The 21,410-nt window shown below is 44.0% G+C and overlaps 1 protein-coding gene across 1 annotated transcript in view; it reads right to left on the bottom strand.

Annotated features, from left to right (window-relative positions):
• Positions 1–3,702: 3,702 nt before the first annotated feature.
• The window catches only part of DDX10 (DEAD-box helicase 10), a 171,311-nt gene continuing 153,603 nt past the window's right edge, over positions 3,703–21,410 (bottom strand). The window contains 2 exon segments of the mRNA XM_082220403.1: positions 3,703–3,969; positions 17,283–17,407. Of these exon segments, the coding sequence (XP_082076529.1) occupies positions 3,795–3,969; positions 17,283–17,407 (300 nt within the window). The 3' untranslated portion in view covers positions 3,703–3,794.

Here is a 21,410-nt window from a genome sequence, read left to right as displayed (position 1 = left end):
CCACTCCGGCGGGAAGGTAAATAGCATTTCCGTGCGCTCTGGCACACTTCCTTGGCCTGAAAGTGAGATGAGTGCCACACCCATAGTTTCCTTTGATTGGACTTAACCATCCAGGGTCCTTTATCTTTCTTTCTTTTTTACCAAGCAGGGCATTTTTTTCAGCCGGAACTCAGTTCCAGCACCTCTTAGGTAGGCACCATTGCCATTATAAGAGTACAAGGGAGGTGTTCATGTTGAGTGTGGAACCTCTTTTTCTAGAAAAACAGCAAATTGGGGATTTTTTTAAAAAAAATATTTACAGCAAAGGGGAACTTGCATCCTTTCTTCAGACACTTTCCTCAATAGCACAACTGCGAAACGATTGCAGGAATTGAGATCAGGGAAGTAATAATGATGATGATGATAATACAGTGGTACCTCTGGTTAAGTACTTAATTCGTTCCGGAGGTCCGTTCTTAACCTGAAATTGTTCTTAACCTGAAGCACCACTTTAGCTAATGGTGCCTCCTACTGCTGCTGCACCGCCGAAGCACGATTTCTGTTCTCATCCTGAAGCAAAGTTCTTAACCTGAAGCACTATTTCTGGGTTAACGGAGTCTGTAACCTGAAGCGTATGTAACCTGAGGTATCACTGTAATTTATAATGGGTTTTCTAGCCACTCTGGGAGGCTTCCAACAAAAGATTAAAAATACATTAAAACATCAGTCATTAAAAACTTCCCTAAACAGGGCTGCCTTCATATGTCTTCTAAACATCAGATAGTTGTTTATTTCGTTGACATCTGATGGGAGGGCGTTCCACAGGGCGGGTGCCACTACCGAGAAGGCTCTCTCTGCCTGTTTCCCCATAAAGGGAGACAGGGTTGGGTTCAGTTCACTTTGCTCACGTGCTTCATTAGTTTGAAGTCTATCCCCAACACCTCCTGTTTTAGAAGTGAATGGACAGATATGTAAAGAAACAAAGATGGGAGAGTGCACCTGGCCAACCCATGTTTGCAAGCATGTGCATTATACAGTTATGCAGGTCCACCTTGGGTTTCAGGATACCCTGAAGGGGTATAATTTCCTCCTTAGCCTGGTTAGGTCACATGCCAAAACAATAAAAAAGAAAAGCAAAATTGACAAAGTACCCTACCACACGGTTCATGACAATATTGAGCAGAGAAGCACTAAAGGGGACTTCATAAATCATGTCTCAGAATGTAGTCTGTTGATATAACCCTTCCACATCATGGCTCGCTGGAGGCTGCAACAGCATCCCATCTTTGTTGACACAGGATATGAAAGGCTCAAATTCATCCCTTTTAGCAATCCCTCTTACAACATGGAATTGATAAGCTTTGGGATGTTTTTGTTAAGCAGCCCCCTGTTATTTGCGGGGGTGGAATAGCTGGCGCATATTTGGATGCTGTGGTATGGTGGCGATGGTGTTGAATTAGAGCAGGTTTGAAACCCCAGTCCTCCATGAAACTCACTGCGTGACCTTGAGGCAGACACACTCTCTCAGCCAAACCTCCCTTAACAGCTTTGTCGTGAGGAGCTCCTTGCCAGAAAGGCAGGATATATATGTAAATGATAAATACATTCTAAACTCCATCTTCCTCCAAATTTGCTCCCTTATCATCAGCAGCCAATTTTCTGAGGAAAGGCTCCAGAAGACTCTTTTATTTTTAACCAGTAAGAAAAATGATGTACTGTAGAGGTGAGAAATGGAATAGGATGGTAATTTTCATTCCCTCCACCAGCAAGTCCTTGCACCTACGACCTCCTTACTGTTTGCATTTCCTTCCTTCCTTTTTCTGGTCGCATCTTCTGTGCTCACAGAAGTGTAGCGGGCAGCAGCTTGATTCAGAGAGACAGCAGCTGTTCGTGTTCATGGTGTGGATCATCGAACCTAATAGGGCTTGTTAAAAGTACGACAGACCAGGGATAAGCTCACCAGCTCACTCCAATCAACAGGGTGTCAAGCCGGTCCTCCGAAATGCCACCTTAGGATGCTGTTAACACTTGCATCCCTGCTTCCAGATCCCTAACTTTTAAGGACTTCAGGAGGCTTACAGGTAAATATAAGCTTCAGTAGAAAATCACCAAGGCTGTCACCACTATCCAAATACACCTGCTTATCCTCTACCTGGATTTCAAATTTCAAATGCTCTAATTAAGAAACTTAAGTCCTCTAGGCAGGATGAGAACAGGACAAACTACAGTGATTTTGGAAGTTTCTGATCTTTGTTAACACAACCCCAACCTTTCAGCCAGTGGCTGAGAGGGATTAGTCAGGGCTATCCAAATTCAATCTCTACTCTCTGCTGTTTTAAAAATTTTGCACCTGAATCTCTCTCTTTCTCTCTCTCTCTCTCTCTCTCTCTCTCTCTCTCTCTCTCTCTCTCTCACACACACACACACACACACACACAGAGAGAGAGAGAGAGAGAGAGAGTTTGCAATGTATATTTGACAAGAAGCAAAGTGGCAAGTGGACTGCACTGTAAAAAGATGCATACAAGCAGGATTTTGGCATGCAAATACCCAACCCACCATCTATGTTTACCTCTGAGAATGTAGAGATATTTGCACACCAGTGAATGTTGCCACATACAAGCATCTATGGACTGGAGAACTAATCCCAACAGTGGCACTAGAGAAAGAATAATGGGGGAAATCATACACAGGGAAACATTATTAGGCGAAACCAGCGGGACCTTCTGAGCTTCCATTCTTCCAAAAAACTTTGGGATAAATGGGACGGTGCCATTGTGCCCACAACCACCAAATCCAAGGTGGATCAGTGAAGACCCTCTGGTGGGGCATTCTAACCACCCAGATATTGACATGGCCTTCCTCAGGATTCCTTGGAACTTCTAACATACAACTTTTCCAGGTGGCCCATGCCACTGTGAAAGGGTCCACACCCCACAGTTTAAGATGCAATGTCTTAAAATGATGGAGAGTATTAAATAGAGTGAAGAGAGTGAAAACAGGCATACATTATTCCAAAGTTTCAGAATTTCAAATCAAAGGCTTATAAGGCAAATCAGCACACGGAAGCCATAGCTGGTTTTATTTTGCAAAAGAACGAAATGGTATTGCTCATTACAATTAAAATTTTACTAAAATATTCGCTCATTCATGAAGCCCTTTTTGGTCTCTCTACCTTCTGAAAAAGCTGTCTGGCACGGAGCAGTCTTGTCATTCTGATGGGCACCGAAGCCTCCATGTGTAAACCAGTATTGCACTTCACCTTCCCCCAAGCTGACATGCCCGAATGTTTGGGACTACAACTCTCATCAGCTGCAGCCAGCACAGCTGGGGATAATGGACACTGGCTGGACCCAAGAAGAATTGTAGTCCAAAACATCTGGCGGCCACCAGGTTAGGGGAAAGCTGCTTTGCAATGATGTCCCTCTCATCTTTGAAGTGCCATGCATGGTTGTTTAGGAAATATCAGAAGATCATCATCATCATCATCATCATCATCATCATCATCATTATTATTAATATACCACCCTATACCTGGAGGTCTCAGGGCAGTTCATAGAATAAAACCAAAATAGAAAACCACAAAATACATAATCAAAATAACCCCCCCCCCCCAAAAAAAAAAACATTTTAAAAGGGGAAAAGATCCTCACAACATTTAAAGTAAGACAATTAACAAACCTGGACAAGAGCCACTCGCTGGAAAGACCATTATCTCAGAAATGTTTGCAGCAATATTTATTTATTGGCAACCAAATTGGCCAGGTGCCTTTCTGATACAAAGACAAAAATAGCTTTGAAATAAGGGGGGGGGATTAGCTTTGGTTGTTGAGCAGATGTAATACTAGCGCTTCATCTTCCGCAAGGGAAAGGCCTGTATCTAATGTTGCAAATGAGTCTTCTTTGCTGAGTTTGATCTTCTTTCTTCTTGGCACTGTTTCTACTGCTGATCTGCTTCCACCAGAACGTTGTTTGTCCATCCCAGGGCCACTACAGAAACAAATAAATCACCCTTTTACTAAGTGCATTTGAGCCAATTAAGCATCATGCAAGCACACAATTCATTTTTAACAGAGGCAGGTTTATGCACAGATAAGGGACAAGCACGTTGATGGCTGTAAAAAGAGGAACTGTAGATTGAAGAGCTCAAAAGTTGAGACCAATTCTGCTGACCAAGGCAAATGTGTCATTAGTTGCAAGAAACAGAGATTTACCATTGTTTTAGATTAATTTACTGTTTGTTGATGGGAAGCAACAAATATGAGCACGTGTAAATTTAAACGCTCGCTAATATTGTGGACTAAACATGTCTTGCTCCTCGTAATCAGATATGCATTGTGACTTGTGTGGCTTCGACTAAGAGGAGCTCTGGTCAATCACAGCAAAGCAGCATCTAGTCCACAGTAGACCACCAGGTGCCCTCAAGAAATCCATAAGTAGGGCTAAAATGTAGTAGTCCTTGGCCACTCTTGCTCCTCTAAGCAACCAGTAGCTAGGTGATACACCATTTTCAAACATACAGGTTCCATACAACCATCACAGCTATCACCCAGTGATAGAACTATCCTCTGAATTTGTCTATTCTCAACTTTCCAAATTTAAATTTCTCCAAAATAACAAAAACAAATTGGCAATAACCTTGTCAAACACTTTTTTTGGCATCAAGGGATAGGTTTGAAGCCGAATCTCTTTCTCTCTCTCTCCTATTCCAAGCAAGCAAATTGGCAACCAATCTTAAATGATCCACTCCTTGTGAATAAAAACCCCTTAGTCCAGATGGACTATTGTTGCTGGCCCTGCCTGGATTCTATTCGCAAACACAGCTGTTAATATTTTAACATCTATATTAGGGAACACATTCTGCTGTAACAATTCAGTCAGCACAGTGGTGGGGGACAGCAATCAGTTAATAGGAAGCCGGTCGAATTTGCTCTGGATTTTTGGAGGGCAACTGTCTATCATGGGCTGGTAATTTTTCCAAAAAAATAAAATAAAAAATGGTCTGGTTATGATATCAGCATGGGCAATTCACTCCCAGTCTGATCTGAAAATCATTCATTGGTGTATAGGTAGGTTTTTGTTTTTAAGAGGAGCATCCTCCTGCTGCCTTATAAAACCAAAATTTAAAATGTGTTTTGTTTAGGTCAGCACTGTTTATACTGACTTTATTGCAAGCACAAATAATTGCAGGGGCAACAGAGTGCCCACTATTATGAAACACCTAGCAGGGCTTTAAAAATAATAACACAGCATATTAAAATGTGAATTTGCGAAGCAATAGCAGCACAGTAAAACTTCCCATTCCCCAAATAAACAAAACTGGGGGAAAATATTTTCATTTTTGCTGTCTCTGTCAAAAAAGATAAAATTAGACCTATCTGTTTTGCAGTGGGATTGCAGGTGCGCATTCCATATGCTCTGCCTACCTGGGCTGTTTTTGTCGACAAGACCACATCGTAAGTATCATATTCTATTAAACTAAAGAAAGATCTCTGTGCAAGCCCAGAATCTCATCTTTGCGGAGGATGGGTGGCAAAATGCTGAGAAGATTGTTATTAATATATCACTGATCTAACGTTAACATTTTTTGAAGGGGAAAAACTGAGACATGAAGACTTTTTTACAGCCGGGTCTTGAGACTGTCTGGACATCAATCAAGGTATCTGCTATCCCCATGTTACTGCTAGGACTCTGGGGTTGAGAGGTTCACATAATGAAGCATGCGTGAAGACCGGACATTAGTGGCAGCTCTTGTGGCAACTGCTACAGTTCCTACCGCTGGGTGCTGCTGATGAGTAGGTGAGGATGAAGCCTGTACCCTTGTTGGAGAGTATCAGGAGAAGGTGGAAGGGCCAGCTGAAGACATTTTACTGCCTGAGACAAAGGACAAGGTGGCGCCTCTCTCCATTCCAGGTACAGAAGCCACATAGAATTGCAGGTGAACCTTCCTTGAACACAGGTGACGTGATAGCATCCTCCATTGCATCTAAAGCAGTGGAGGATTGCCAGGACAGGTTGTGTAGCAACAGAATAAAATGCCTAGGAGATTCAGGAGTAACAGCGTGAGGTGGTTGCCTCTCTGTGCCTAATGGTAGGGCCGGCGCTGAGTGGCAACAGAAGCAACCTGGCTGCTACTCTAGCACCAAGCATGCAAACAGAATACTTACTTATTGGTCCAGGCCAGGCACTCAAACAGCAATTTGCAGAGAATGACACGCCCCCCCACCAATAGAGTGGGAGGATCACAATAGGCTCCTCCTATGGCTGCTGTAGCCACATTTTGAAAAGGAAACAACCCTCCACAAGATGAGAAGCCCGATTCCCTTCCCTACTTGTGCCAAGTTGCTGCTTCAGCAGCCACTAGCAAGAGAGGGTCAAACTGTAGTCATTTGTGGAGCCCAGGGAGCAGTGCATCCGACTAGTCCCAGGGCAAGGTCCAACCAGATGAACCAGACATTGTGGTTTATAAAAGGAGGTTATTGTCCTTGCCCATAGCTTGGCTTGTTTAGAAAATGACCAGGGCTCATTATCTCTGCCATCAGTCCTCTGCCAAGGACCACTGGGAGTCAGCTCCTCCTGCCACGCAAGAAGACCAACCTGTCTCCCATCCAAAAGCCAGAGGAGGAGGAGCCACAGGGAACTTGCTTCTCGCATGCCCTGCCTAAAAGAACACTCCTTTCCAATGGACAGTTGCCTTGGGGCTGCAGAAGGAAGAGGGCATTTGGCTGAAGTAACAAGAGCCACCAACCGTTATTGAAGCAGAAGCGCCAGCAAAGGAAAGATGAAGCAGGCCTGAACTGGGAATCTATGCCCTCTTACGGCTCACTGCTTTGTTCTGGCCTTGAAGAACTGCTCTCTCTCCTCTGCCTTTCCCCTCCCCTCTCCAATCACCGCCTAAAAAGCGGGATGAAATTATAGTAAATGAATAGCAAGTCCGTCTGCTTTTCTGGCACGTCTCAGAACAGGCGTGCTTTGAGAAGTCTTGGGCCCAGAGCACAGTGCTTAGTGTTTGAAGTGAAAAAGAGGTGGATGGAGGAATCTGGAAGAAAAGGTTTTAAGTGCTAGCAAGATGACAGAATCATAGAGCGAGGGAAAAGAGCTGTCAAGGCTGTGTAGTGAACAGTGGAGCCGCCAAATCCACAAGCACAGACAATCCTCAACTGCATAGTTTGGAGCAGCCGTTCTCAGCCTGCTTCCTTCCAGAGGTTTTAGACTACAACTCCCATCAGGCCCATCCAGCAAAGCTCTGCCCTGGAGCCCAGGTCCTGCTTCTCTTTGCTCTTCCTGCCTGTCCACCTGCTGCTCTCCTCCAAGTGTGTGAACAGTGACAAGCATGATGAGAATGAGGAGATCCACTTAGGGTTTGTAAACCTGACGGCAGGGTCCATTTCTCTCTCTCTCCTCTCTTTCTTTTAACTGATGCGAGCTTTGGGAGACAATTGTTGTCTGCCAAGCAGGGTGAAAATATAGGCATCACCAGTGAAGCTTTGACCTCTTCCTGAGCTGTGTGGTGGAACTGAAATATCTTTCCAGCACATATATAGAAAATGGATAATGGTCCCTCAAACTTTCCTCCTGGATTTGTGGGGCAGATTTAAAAAAAACACACAAACCAAACAAATAACAGAAAACAGTAAAAGGCAGAATTGCAAAAGGAGCCTCGTTTATGTGTAACACTAGTCATGCACTTCCCAGCCTGATATCCCTAGTTTTATAAGCAACATGGAGTCTTGTGGCATCTTAAAGAATAATGGATCTATTATTTGTGAGCTTTCTTGGACAAGTCTGCTTACCATACTTTTCCAATAAGATGAGGTTTTCAAAGTAAAAAATAAGGTTAAAAATTGGGGGCGTCTTATACATGGATAGTGCATATGCGAGACGGGCAATTGGTTGTAGCCACGAGCAGGAGCTTTTCAGTGGCGATTGGGTGTGTGATTTGTGGCTGTGTCAAGGGCTGCTGTGGATTGGCTGCCGCTGCGGCAATTATGTGTGTGACAGGCAGCTACAGGCAGACGCTTGTTTTCTTATGCGACGTGCGCAATCGGCAGCATATGCGAGTCGGGTGAGTGATTTTCAGGGCGTTCCCCTCCAAAAAAAAGCTCAACAAATCTGGGCAATCCTCCCCCCCATTTTCTTAAATTGGAGTCCCCAAAAGTAGGGGTGTCTTATACAGGGGGACGCCTTATACATGGAAAAATATGGTAATAAGATGCATGAAATGATATCCTGAACTGCAGTTATGCATACACATGGGAGAGGTGTGTGTATGTGGACTGCAAAAAGTGAGATCACGGGAAAATGAAATGCATTCTCCGCTCCCTTTTGTGCAATTCATTTCCCTCTGACCTCACTCTTTACATCCCAACTATATGTATGGGTACCTGCAACTCAGGATAACGCTTCATGCATCTGATGAGGTGGGCCGTAATCAACAAAAGATTATGCCATAATACTTTTGTTAGTTTCTAAGGTGCCACAAGAGTCTCCGTTGTTTTTCGCTGCAAAAGGCTAACATGGCTACTCCTCTGGAAATAAGTTTCTTAAGGAAGCTGATCTGCCAGCAGCATGCAGAGCAGGGAGTTTAGGGATAGCCAGTCCCTCAAGAACTGCCGTTTTGCTAATCAAGGACACTGGGCGGCAAGCCACACACATACATTTTAATTTGCAAGGCCACGGCAAGAATTCTAATGAAGATTAATTAATGCAGACCCTTCTGCAGAGCCCCTGCACTGCTTCTTCCTCACTCAGTGTCAGAATGTTGACTGCACACAGCGGTAGTAATGAAAATACAATGTGTGTTGTGTTATTCTCCTTTTTTCCCCAGCCATTCTTTCTAATGCACACTGAAAAAGTTCTAAAATGAGGTTTATGAAGGAAGCAAGGAATAAGGTTGATCTTGCCTGAGATTCATTATAGGTTCAAGTGCCCCCGAATTCAGAAGACTCAATGAGGCTGTTTTGGGCAAACCAAGTAACAAGAACACAGGATGAGCCAAAGACAATTAAAATGGAAATTAAATTAAATTAATCTGGGCAAAATGAAGGTTGTTTCTCCTTTAATGGATTAAACAGCCAACAACAAATTCTACTCGTCTACCAGTATGATTAAGTTTCATGGGTGATGTCACATTATTACACTCTTATTATCGGTGACTGTTTAAAATAGTTTGCAATGCTTATTGCATCAGAATGGCATGTTAAAATGGATTTAATGGGCACAATCTGACAAATTAAGCCCATTGAGAATCAATGGGTATTTGAGCACCTAGATTGTGCCAGGCTGTTTTATGTCTGCTTTCACTCTAGCTGCTCTCAAATGGGCTCCTCTGCAATACCAAACCTACTGTATTTTTCGCCCTATAGGACACACTTTTTCCCTTCCAAAAATGAAGGGGAAATGTGTGTGCGTCCTATGGGGCGAATGCAGGCTTTCGCTGAAGCCTGGAGAGCGAGGAGGGTCGGTGCGCACTGACCCCTCTCGCTCTCCAGGCTTCAGGAAGCTATCCGCTAGCCGTGGGAGACCCAGCTCTCCCAGGGCTAGCGGAGAGCTTGCCAGCACCCAGAAGCTTGGGGCGCGCTGAGCTCCACACGCCCCAAGCTTCGGGATTAGCGCAGCACTCCGCTAGCCGTGGGAGAGCAGCGCGGCTCTCCCACGGCTAGCGGAGACCTTGCCGGCACCCAGAAGCTTGGGGCGCGCTGAGCTCCGCACGCCCCAAGCTTCGGGATTAGCGCAGCGCTCTGCTAGCCGTGGGAGAGCCGCGCGAAGTCGCCCGGCTCTCCCGCGGCTAGCGGAGACGTTGCCGGCACCCAGAAGCTTGGGGCGCGCTGAGCTCCACACACCCCAAGCTTCGGGATTAGCGCAGCGCACCTGGGGGGGGGGGGAATTAAAAAAAATTTCTTTATTTCCCCCCCAAAAAACTAGGTGCGTCCTATGGGCCGGTGCGTCCTATGGGGCAAAAAATACGGTAGTTATTTCAGCATCAGCAATCTTGTTTTCAGTTGCACAGTGTCAACTGCCAGCTTGCATTGTTAGTCCCAGGCAAAAGTCAGAGCAAGATTCCTCAAGTGGTGCTTTGTTCTCTTCTTCCCTCGTTCCTGCTTGGTGGCAAGTTCAGGGCAGCCTTTACGAGATTAGTTTCCTTTGGAGGAAAGCATTGGAGACATGAAGTGTATTTGCAATCATTTGTTCATTTGCACAGGTTCAGCAGATATTGCAGGAGCACAGGAGCAAGCCCACAATCATCACTGATAATGTATAAAGTCTTTCAGCCTCAAAGCCAAGCAAGAATGGATCAGAAGCAAATTTAACTACTTGCTTCTCAGCCATCTCAAGTATACTCTCTTAGCACTCTGATGCCAGGGAAACTGGCTTCAACATCTACCGCTTAATGGAGGGCAACCTCACTTAATTCTAAACTAGAATTAGACAAAGAATAGCCATATACAGTGGTACCTCTGGTTACATACTTAATTCATTCCAGAGGTCTGTTCTTAACCTGAAACTGTTCTTAACCTGAAGCACCACTGTAGCTAATGGGGCCTCCTGCTGCCACTGCGCTGCCGGAGCATGATTTCTGTTCTCACCCTGAAGCAAAGTTCTTAACCCGAGGTAGTATTTCTGGGCTAGCGGAGTCTGTAACCTGAAGCGTATGTAACCCGAGGTACCACTGTACAACATGGCAGGTATGTACAAGTCAAGTCCATAAAGCTCAGGTTGATTCTGACCTGCTTGGTTAGTTTGAACTGTGGTTAGCTCAGAACCCCCCAAATTTAGATGTTACTATAAATTCTGGGGGGTTTAAAAGGTAGTGCTTCTTATGCCCTCTTCACAGAAGCAAAAGTTCTCTTTCCCTTCACCCACCTGTATGCTCTCTGGGGGTCCTCCTAAATAATGTGGAATGAGGTGTGGGAGAGGAGAAGATGGGAAACTTACCTTTCATGAACTTCCAGATGTTAACTTACTTACACCAAGACTTACTAAATAGCCATGCTCCTCACCCTTCGATAATCTCTTCCAGCAACAGATCTCATTACAGTATTTTAGAAACTAAAGGTGTACCTAGTTTTAAACCTTTAAAACTAGCAAAGCTCACATATAGCGTATGTTCAAAATGAAGGCTAAATAAAAACAATAGCCCCCCAAAAAGCAGCAAACATACTAAAACCTAAACCATAACGTGCCACTAGCTCATAATGAGGCTGGCAACCAATCATCTCCTGCTTTGGTCACCAAACCTTCATCTCCCAATTCCTTCAGGCGCTGAACTTCATCTTCAGTCCACTGAAACTGCAGCTGCCAAAACTGTCTTTGTTCTCCATCATTCACTGCTACACAGCTTGTGCCCTCTCCACCGTGCTGCACACAAGATTAAAACGTCCTTCAGCAGCCTATGCTTTTAAGCCCTCAAACCACCTCTAGCCATTCCTAGGACCCACCCTCCTCCTCCTGTCTTCTCTGCTCCGTCTCTTGTTTTTCTTCCCTCCTTCCTCCCTGCCTTCTTCTGAACCATCACAGAGCATTTTCTTTCTTTATTTAAACAGATAGATCTGTGTCACTTCTCTGAAGCTCAAAGTGGCTTGCAACGGGACCCTATTAAAACAAAAGATCAATACTAGTAACATTTGCAAAATGGGAAGTAAGTAAGTAAATGAAAGAAGGCCTTTACATCCTCTCTGAAAGGCTATCAGAAAGCATCTCAGTATCTCAGGTAAAGCTTGTTATCTGTTCCTTAGGGTGTTCTATGCTCAATCTAGGCAGCAAAACTGGCCTTTGCTTGTTTTGGAGCAGTGCATACTTCTGGGCTAAGCACACTTAAAAAACGTGGGCCACAACCACAAAAGGCACTAGAGGTAAGTGAAGTGCTATGTGAACCGCCCTGAGACCAAATTTAATAAATAAAAATAATATACTCCATTGCAAGGCATGTTCTGTGTAGAACATGGGGCTCGATCTGCAGGCCTCATATGCCTTTATTCACACATTTGCTGGAAAATGCTACTGGACATAGCTTGGAAGCAGGCTTGCCTTCACCTTTCTTCTTAATCAATGCAGCTGGAGGAAGGCAGATATACTGGGATGGCTCAGTTGGTAGAGCATAGAATCATAGAATTGTAGAGTTGGAAGGGACCCTGCTTCAAGGGGTTAGGATGGAGGCCATGTTTGAGACCAACTTGTAACGAGGCCAGGGCATTTCCAAGACTAGCCTCCTGAGCCTCTGCTCCCTTGCACCTTGCCTACTTCACCATAAATAAACAAAGCAACAGACAAGAAATGGGATAAATGGAGAAAACAAAAAAGCTCCGTGTTCTGCCTCCCACTCAGACCACAATGAGAGTAAGGAAGAGGTCCTTATTGAGGCAGATTAAAAGTATTGGGTAGAGAGTCAGAGCAGCCCCAAAGCTCAGACTAAGCAACAGGAAAGGTCGGACTAGCTAGATTAGGAGCAGTTGTCCAATATTAGGGGAAAGAGTTTAGAACTGTTTGCTAGCAATGGAGCAGTCCCAACAGGTTGACACACCTACTTGCCTGCCAAGCTTTGAAAGACAAGGTGAAGCAAGTTTCCTTTGTGCTTTACAGGAACGCTTAGCATTCAGAAATGCATTGTGTTGAGGAAATTGGGTCTACTCCCAATGGCAGAAGAGCTGCAGAGTCTTGGGTGGTTTGGCTGCACTCTGTCCTTCTGACTTTGCTTCTTACACCCCCAGCAGTTGGGCCAATGCCCTCCCTGGACTCTACAGATGCTCCCTGAGGTGTCCTGCAAGAGAAGGCCACCCAGAGCTTCCAGATTCTAGGAGAAGGGAGCACCTACCTCCTCTAGCCTTCACTCCCTGCTTTCAGGCCCTACCTTCTGGAGCAAGTGGAAGAAGCAATTTAGGGGAGGAAATCCTCCACTGTAGGGAAACAGACAGTCCATTCTGAGAATGAACAGGGATTATGGAGCAATCTGCATATGAGTGCCATAGATGAACAGCTCTCAAACTGTAGCTTGTAAAAAAATAATAATCCAGGTTTATATTATAACTCCTCTAACTTCTCACAATTAAAACCGCATAGTTAGTGGTAGTCAGGGATGAGAATTCACCCTAAAAGAACTGACAAGTCTGAGGCCTAGACCAGGGGTCAGCAAGGTTTACCTTGCCAGGGCCAGTTCACTCCAGCACAGATCACTCCGTGGGCCGGATTGCACACACGCCTGCAATTTCTGGCATCTGCGTCTGTGCAGACGCGATTTCCGGCGCCATGAAAGTGAGTCCCCATGCCACGCTGCGCTGGTTTAGTGCAGTGCGCAGGGACTCACCAAGCAAGTGGCTTGGGGGCCGGTTAAACAGCCCCCGTAGGCTGCTTATGGCCCATGGGCTTAGGTTGCCTACCCCTGGCCTAGACCATGGCAGTCACATTTAAAAGTGAATGCTGAGATGAATAGTCCTATACGTAAGACATTAACTGGAGGTGGTGCAAAGTCCAATCACAAATTTGTTCTAATTCAAAATTTCTTTTCAAAAATGGCTGAGGAACTGGATCCATTAAGAATTCAATCTGGCTGCCTGATGAATATTTAGGGCACTCACCTGCTGCTTCCATACCCTACCCGGCCCCCGACAAATGCTTTGTCTCATTAACTATTTAACATTATGATAGCCTTAAACAGAAATATGATAAATGTTCCTAGATATACCAAAAATTCATCTTGCATTACATGCTTGGATTCTTTAATTACTCATCTGGTGGAGGGGATAGCTCGAAGCCGTTTTCATTTAAAGGCAAATTTAAGAGAGTGGGTTGTGTATAGCTTCCCTCGCAGGAGGTGGTGGTGGGGAGATGAGTATGGCTGAAAAAATTAGCAATTTAAAGAAAAGAACAGAAAGCTTTCCACAACCAGAGACAGATCATTTACCTTTTGCTATTTCCTTCGATATAAAGCTTCTAAGGGAGCAATCCAAGATCTCCAAGGGTGAGCAAGTTAGGATCCAGTTGATTTCTGGCTCAACCAGATGATTCCTGATGCAGCTGGACTATGCTGACATAAGCCCCATGTCTCGGTTCAGCCAGGGATATGACAGCGTAATTCCCTCATCCCACCACAGCTGGCTCAGTTAAGATCAGTGGATCTTATACTGGCATAAGCCCTGCATATGGGTGTTTCAGGGGAGTGGCAGGGCAGGGCAGGGAGGACTTCTGCTGGATCCAAACTCTGTTCAGCTTGGTCTCATGACCTGGCAGCATGACAAAACTTGGGTCAGGGAAAAGGGTGGCATAAGTCAAATTCTATTTTCAAGGGTTGTTTTCCTCCTCTCTTCTGGCAACAGCCTTGCTCCTGAGCAGAGTGCGGAATAGGGGAAATTTAAGTCGTCCTAATTTAACATAAAGGTAAAGGGACCCCTGACAATTAAGTCCGGTCACGAACGACTCTGGGGTTGCGGCACTCATCTCGCTTTACTGGCCAAGGGAGCCGGCGTTTGTCCACTTCTGCAGACAGTTTTTCCAGGTCATGTGGCCAGCATGACTAAGCAGCTTCTGGCGAAACCAGAACAGCACACGGAAACACTATCTACCTTCCCGCCAGAGCGGTACCTATTTATCTACTTGCTCTGCGTGCTTTCGAACTGCTAGGTTTGCAGGAGCAGGGACCGAACAACGGGAGCTCACCCCGTCGCGGGGATTCGAACCACCAACCTTTCAATCGGCAAGCCCAAGTGGCACAGTGGTTTAAACCACAGTGCCACCCACGTCCCTAATTTAACATATGCCAGTGTAAATTCCACTGGCTTCCTATATGTAGGATTGCTTTGTAAGCCTGGTTTTTGTTCTTCTTGTTGTTGTTTTTTAATGAGGGTACAGTCTTCCTTTACAAAGAAACAATCTCTAACACATTTAAGTCCTAGAACTGCAAAACCAACATGCATATCACTGTTATTTTGGTATTGGAAAAACGAACAGTCTGGGTATGGGATACCGTAAAGACTGCATTCTCTCAGAGGATCTTTTCCTGTCCGAAGTACGATGGGCAGTGACCCAGTGCAGGGACATCATGTCAGTGACACCAAGATTAACCTCCCTCAGTGGCGGAAGTCAGCTCCTCTGCCTCCTCCTGGTTTTTAGAGAGCTGGCTCTCTTTCAATAATGTTTGGATCTAGAAAGCTTTACCCATTTAAAGCAGATTATTTATGAACATTTGGACTTATTTACAAGAAGCAGCAGTGGCACAGAGTCTGAAAACAGAAGTAGGGCTCAGGTGTAGGAGGTCACCAGCTCCTAACCAATCAGGTCAGACCTAGAGAGACTGACAGTCACCACTAACTAACCAACCAGCCTCCCATCATCCCAGTCTGGGGTGAATGGAAGTTGGAGTCCAACAACAATTGAAAGGTGTCACGTTGGCTACCACTGGCATAGATATTGCTGTGACCATGTGCAGTAGCATCCATGAACACCAGGAGCCACTGGGATCCATGCGAAATGTTCATGGAGCCTTGGGATGCTAGGAACCTTGGGGATGACCTTCCCACCTGTGCAGATATTGCTATGCATATTTCTTTAAATAGGAGATTACTTATTGCTTATTTACTATCAAGCAGAAGCTATTTTTACTAATAAACTGCCCAGCTGCTGCTTGGAAGGGCAGAGGGAAGCATGGAGGACTCTTGGAATAGGAGGAAGCTGGGCAAAATCAGATCCAATTAGGTTTGGCTTGGATTCAAGCATTTGTATGCAGGAAATTACTTTTCTTTGACCAGAGCAGGAGGGAGGAAACCACGGCAGCAGTAGTACCACGGGGGTGGCGGGTGGGGTGGGGGGGTAGACTAGATGCATCAAGACTGCTGGTGTGCTTGTATCTTATATCTTAGTTCAATTGCGAAGATGGACAAGCAGAGAATACATTGTAATCTCCTCTTTTTTACTACATATGTGCATTCTCCTAACCAGGAGGCAAACCCTTTCCAAGAGTAGGTACTCAAGCTTTGCGAAAATGACGACAAACTGGGTATCTCGAATATTTCCAATCAAGCTTCCACACAAATGATTCGGTGCAACGTGGTGTGTCCTGGCTCACAAAAGGAAATGTGTGACCCAATTATATTTCATACAGAAGCACAGAAGAGAAGAAGCACTTGAGGTGGACTTCCTTCCCCTTATTCTACAGTTAATCAATAGCCCAGCCAGCCACAAGGCTTTTATGCTGTGCCATGAAGCCCGCCAACAGACTCCACTGGGCTCTTAGTAGCAGCAAATTCCTGAACCGTATAAGGTCCACTTGCAATCCCTTGTTCCCACAGCTACAGAAAGCAGACAGCCTCAGAAATGACAGCATGTCACTGGCCTGCAGGTCTTTCTCGATCTTCATGGTATGATAATGAACAAAAAATAAGGGCAAAAATGACACTGTCAGCTTTTTCTGAAGGATTTGGCAGGGGGTGGGGAGAGCCCAAACCAGCAGTCAGTAATATGGTACTCAATATGATGAGAGTTAACTAAACTAAGCTGAAAAGTGTATTGGCTTTTTCAACATCCAGAGGACTTCGTTGAATGGGCAGCACTGTATAGAAATGTCATAAATAAATAAATATAAATAAACAAGCAAATCCTTACCAAGGCCATGAAAGCGCTGCTATGCTGCAGGGATTTCAAATCTGACTTGCTTACTAAACAGCTAGGAACTTGGTAGGAAAGAACATAGTGGCCGACTGATACATTGCATGGTTTAAGGATGGAAATGACAATGGACCCGGTTGAGCAAAATTTCTGTTCTTTAGGGACATGCAAGATGGACAGGAAAACATGCTTTTGTGGAACAATGGACAGACAAGCTATGCTGCTCAGCATATTTTTCAAGCTAGGCTATTCGGCATGAAACAATTTTTATATGCTACTCTAAGAAAAGAGTGGGACATAAGCAAATAAGTAACAGTTAGCATAAGGTGCCAATTGGGATTTTCCAAACCTGATCCCCAAATACATGGTAAATTGCCATAGCAGCGCATGAACCAGTATTGGAGCTGAAGACATCATCATGATTAGTCAAGCAAGGTGGACAATTTAGGTTCCACAACCTCTTCAAGGGTCCAACACCACAAAATGCTCTCTGCCGTTTTCATATTCTCATGAAGATACATGAATGAAAGCAGCTGAACATCCAAACATCAGCCAACCTGAAGGAACTTCAAATCATTGGTTTATTTGATTGTGGCAGAATAGTTATTTGCCACAGGTAGTCTTTGATTGGATAAAGGTTTTGATAAGGGTGAAGGTGAAGACAAAGGGAGGGAGAGAGAGAGACCGTATTATCAAGATGCAATACATACCAATGGCTTTCTGGATCAGCCTCTTGGTCCGAGTCTGTATATCTGTCAGGGTCTGGAAGGATGCTTGGATCAAAGTCATCATCACTTTCACTGCGATCCAAAAAGGCGACACATTCCTCTTCCACCTGAGTGAAACAAACAATATACAGAATTAGATGCTTCCATATTTCATATTCTTTCAAAAATGTGTGTCGGTGTGTTTCTTCCATCCTGGTCGTTTTAGTCCAGCCCAGCAATTAAGCCAAGATTTGGGTACAGCTGGTGATGCATCAGAGGAGAGCTTAACCACCAGACCTGGTGTGGTTGACAGGCTCAGCCAAACCTTGACTTAGTTGCTGTGCTGAGCTAAGAGGACCGAAGAGGAGCAAAGTGGCTATGGGCTCCTCCCCAAGAGACCTCACGTTTGCACTAAGACACGGTTCGGCTTGGTGCTACAGCCTCCATCCTGCTCATTCACATAGCACTAAACCATGGTTTAGCACTATGTGCAAACCAGCCCATTATGTACTCACTGCTACTCCCCTCGGGGATCCTTGAAAAAGACATGATGTTTGTCCAAATCTACCACTGATAGTTATGATGGGCACTTTGCTAGCCTATTCTAATGTTAAAAAGAAGAGTGTTTCACCTACATCTCTTAATATTTAAAGAACTTTTTTTTTTTTTACAATAACTATCTCTTTCCCGTGGCCTTAATCTCTGATTACAAGAACTTTTTAAGAAAACTTCATTTCAATCAACTTGTTTTTATTTACTAGTTTTTTATCCTTCCAAAGCAGCCCAATAAAACAGCAAGACAGTACAATAAAAATTCATTCTTCCCTCTGTAAACTGCTTTTATATTATTATGAACAAGCAGAGCCAACAACACAGTAATTTTGTGCTTTTCTTGCAAAGTTCCTCTGGTTGACCTTTGGCGTCAGGGAGAGCGCAAGGGGACATGGAGGTGAATTATGGTTTTGACACCCCTGCAAGAGTCCTTTACTGCTTCCCAAAAAAACTCTCTTGTGCTATTTTAAAGGTCACAGAGAAAGAGGAGAAGGAGGAGGAAATCAGATTTATTATAAAAAGCCAATATATAAAGTTGGGTGGGGGGCAGTTAAGCCTGGAATATTCACTCTCAACAAACAACAGTAAACCATGGCTCATAATGATCAATAAAACCAAGAGATAGATTCACTTTACACAGCAAACTACCAAAAAGAGAGGGAGGGAGGAGTGGGGGCAGGGGAACAAAACAGACAGATGCCTTGCTGAGGGCAGCTTGACAGATTGGTTGCTTGGTCTTTTTCCTTCTTCCCTACCAACCGTAGAGATGCATGTGTGAAGTACAACACCACAGCTAATTTTGTCACCCGGCATTCTGGTTACAGTGCAGGTGCAAAGCAAGCAAAGGCATCTGCTTTCTCACTGGTGTGATGAAGTGTCACGCTTCCTACGTCCACCTCACCACAAAACGCAGAGAGAGTTTAAAAAGAAAAGAGGAATGTGCAAAGAGGGAAATGCACCCAAGACAGAACTCTGCAGACAAAATGACAAAGATTTATAGAGATGAGATATTCGTTCACCTCAAAGTCACTTCTGTTGAATGAATCGTTTGCCAAAGAGAACACAAGAAGAACACAACTGCTTGAAATATGGCAGGTTTAGTATGGCGGGTTCATTATGGCTATATAAGCTATAGTTCAGCCTTCGCCAACATATGCTCACCAGACATTTGGGAGTAAAACTCCCATCAGGCCCAGCCAGGACGGTCCTACTGTGTTGGCAGAGGCTACTATAGTAGAAAAAGACTTTTGTATTTATTCTGTTTTTCTCCATATTGCTGTTTCTTTACATCTGATGATGATCATCATCATCTGTATGGCATAAGCCCCCTGCCCCCATGGTTTTTCAAGATCGCTCTGAGTAGGTGTTAGTTGCCCTCTGTGATGCTATCACAATATCACTACATGACCCTTGTGACTAGACCAGGAAGCATTGACCTTGCTCTAAATCAGTGTTTCCCAAACATGGGTCTCCAGCTGTTTTTGAACTACAATTCCCATCATCCCTGGACCACTGGTCCTGCTAGCTAGGGATGATGTGAGTTGTAGTCCAAAAACAGCTAGTTGGGAAACACTGCTCTAAATAATCTTTGCTTGCCCTCAGTGACATTAGCAACAGCGAACTGCGATGGGCTCTGGAGCATGTCAGCAAATAATTCCTGACTGGCTGGGATCACCACTGGAAGACAAAAGAACCCCTAAAGCTGATAGGGGGAACGGGCAGGAATGATGTGTGAAAACATTTACCTATTTTAAGGTTTTGCTTTTTTAAAAAAAAAATGGAGAAAATATTCTGGTATCTTCAGGAAGCATTGCTTTCAATCAAAAAATTAAGATAGCTGAAAAGCCATTGCAGGTCTCTTCGATAAAGAGTTGACAAAATACTTTTATCGTGCAATTTAGAACCTTTGCAACGTTGACATCCTGTTTTGAAAACTAATTTGCACTGACTTCAGTGGAATCTACGTTCAGATAAACATGATCAGAGTAATAAGTCTAAGCTTTATGAGGACCTTCCCAATCTATTGTATAACAAAATACAGGATGCTGAAAAACAAAGCTCTCTCTTCTCTATGCCTCATTCTGATGAGATTCAGTAAGATTAGGGAAACACAAAATATGACAAAACTGACAAGTAAAGACATGGAAACAAAATGCAGAGAGAAATTATCTTCCTTTTAAGGCAGAAAAGCATAACCACCCAGAGCCTAAATCTTTCTTATTCTTCTTCCACATCACACAAAATGTACTTGACGTGCCTACATTCTCTTATCTCACACACCCTTTTGTCACTTTCAAGGTTCACGGCAGTCACGGCTGTCAGCCCATGTACAGAACGTAATTCTCAAAAGTAGTCTCTTGTGTTCAAACATTTCAACACATCAGCCTCCTTCAGGGAGCTCAATATCTGCCCCTTGGGGAAATGTGTGCACAAGAGAAATGGGTTTATATAACTTTTATGGAACTTCTCAGTAACTTTGCTTACATTGCAGTTGGAAGGAAAATGATGCAGAAAATACTACATTTTCTTCTCTTTTCCAGTGCTAAGAAAACCCATTAAGGAATACTGTATGGATAAACAATATCTGGGAAGAGTTACTTGTAAAAGGACTTATGTGAACCGATGGATTGTTTTTTTAAACTGCTTTGTTTCTTTATATAACAAATTCCCTATGCCATATGACAAACTTATAGCTCTCATCAATTGCAAAAGGTGATGTGTATCTTTAAAACCCTAAACAGTTTGCGTCCCAAACACCTGCAGTAGTGCCTATTCCCAAATCAACTTGCTTATATTCTAATATATTCTGCCAGGGCCCTTCTCCATGTACCTTTTTCATCAGATTGATTTGTGCCCTGATCATTCCCCAAAGAGGTTTATTTAGCACCAGTGTTGCAATAGTTTAGATACAGGGCAAAACATTTTCCTGTATCTGGATATTTCAATAGATTTTAATTCACTGCATCTGACAAAATCTTAATCTGCTTTAAGATTTTATTCTCTTTCTTTTATCCTTGTTTTTTGTGTATTACTTTACTCAGTGTGAGGCACATTAATCAACCTTCTTGTGTTTTATACAGCTGAGTTTTATTTTCAACAGATATGTAGTTTTCTGACCCCTTGTGGCTTGGAAAACACACTTGACTTTTCAAAGTCCTTAAACCAAGGAAAATAAATTCAATTAAAAAACCCCCCAACAACCTAAAGTTTAAATATCTAATTTCACACTATGGTTTTGACCTTTGGGATTAAAAAATGAGGGTTCTTCCCCCTCTCCGCCCGCACTCCTCCTATGTTGGCTCTGAACATAAAATAAGGATGGCTCATCACAGATACTGAAAATGTCATAAGCAACATGAAATTTAAAGTTTAGCGTGGCAAGCTATGTGTTATATACTGGAGGTCCCAAAACATTTCCCCCCAAGAGAGTTTGGAAGTAATAAACTAAGCTCCTGAATATTCAAACAGCACACTTCCAGATACTGATTCATTATGGGCCAGTGTCATGGCGCCTAACGTCAGTAGGGGCTGCAATACCACAAGGATATAGGGTAGAGGCTACTCCGTACAGGGGAGAAC

The sequence above is a fragment of the Podarcis vaucheri genome, assembly GCF_965113315.1.
Source record: "Podarcis vaucheri genome assembly, chromosome: 4".
Classification (NCBI taxonomy): Eukaryota; Metazoa; Chordata; class Lepidosauria; order Squamata; family Lacertidae; genus Podarcis; species Podarcis vaucheri.
This window is presented reverse-complemented; position numbering and strand designations above follow the sequence as displayed.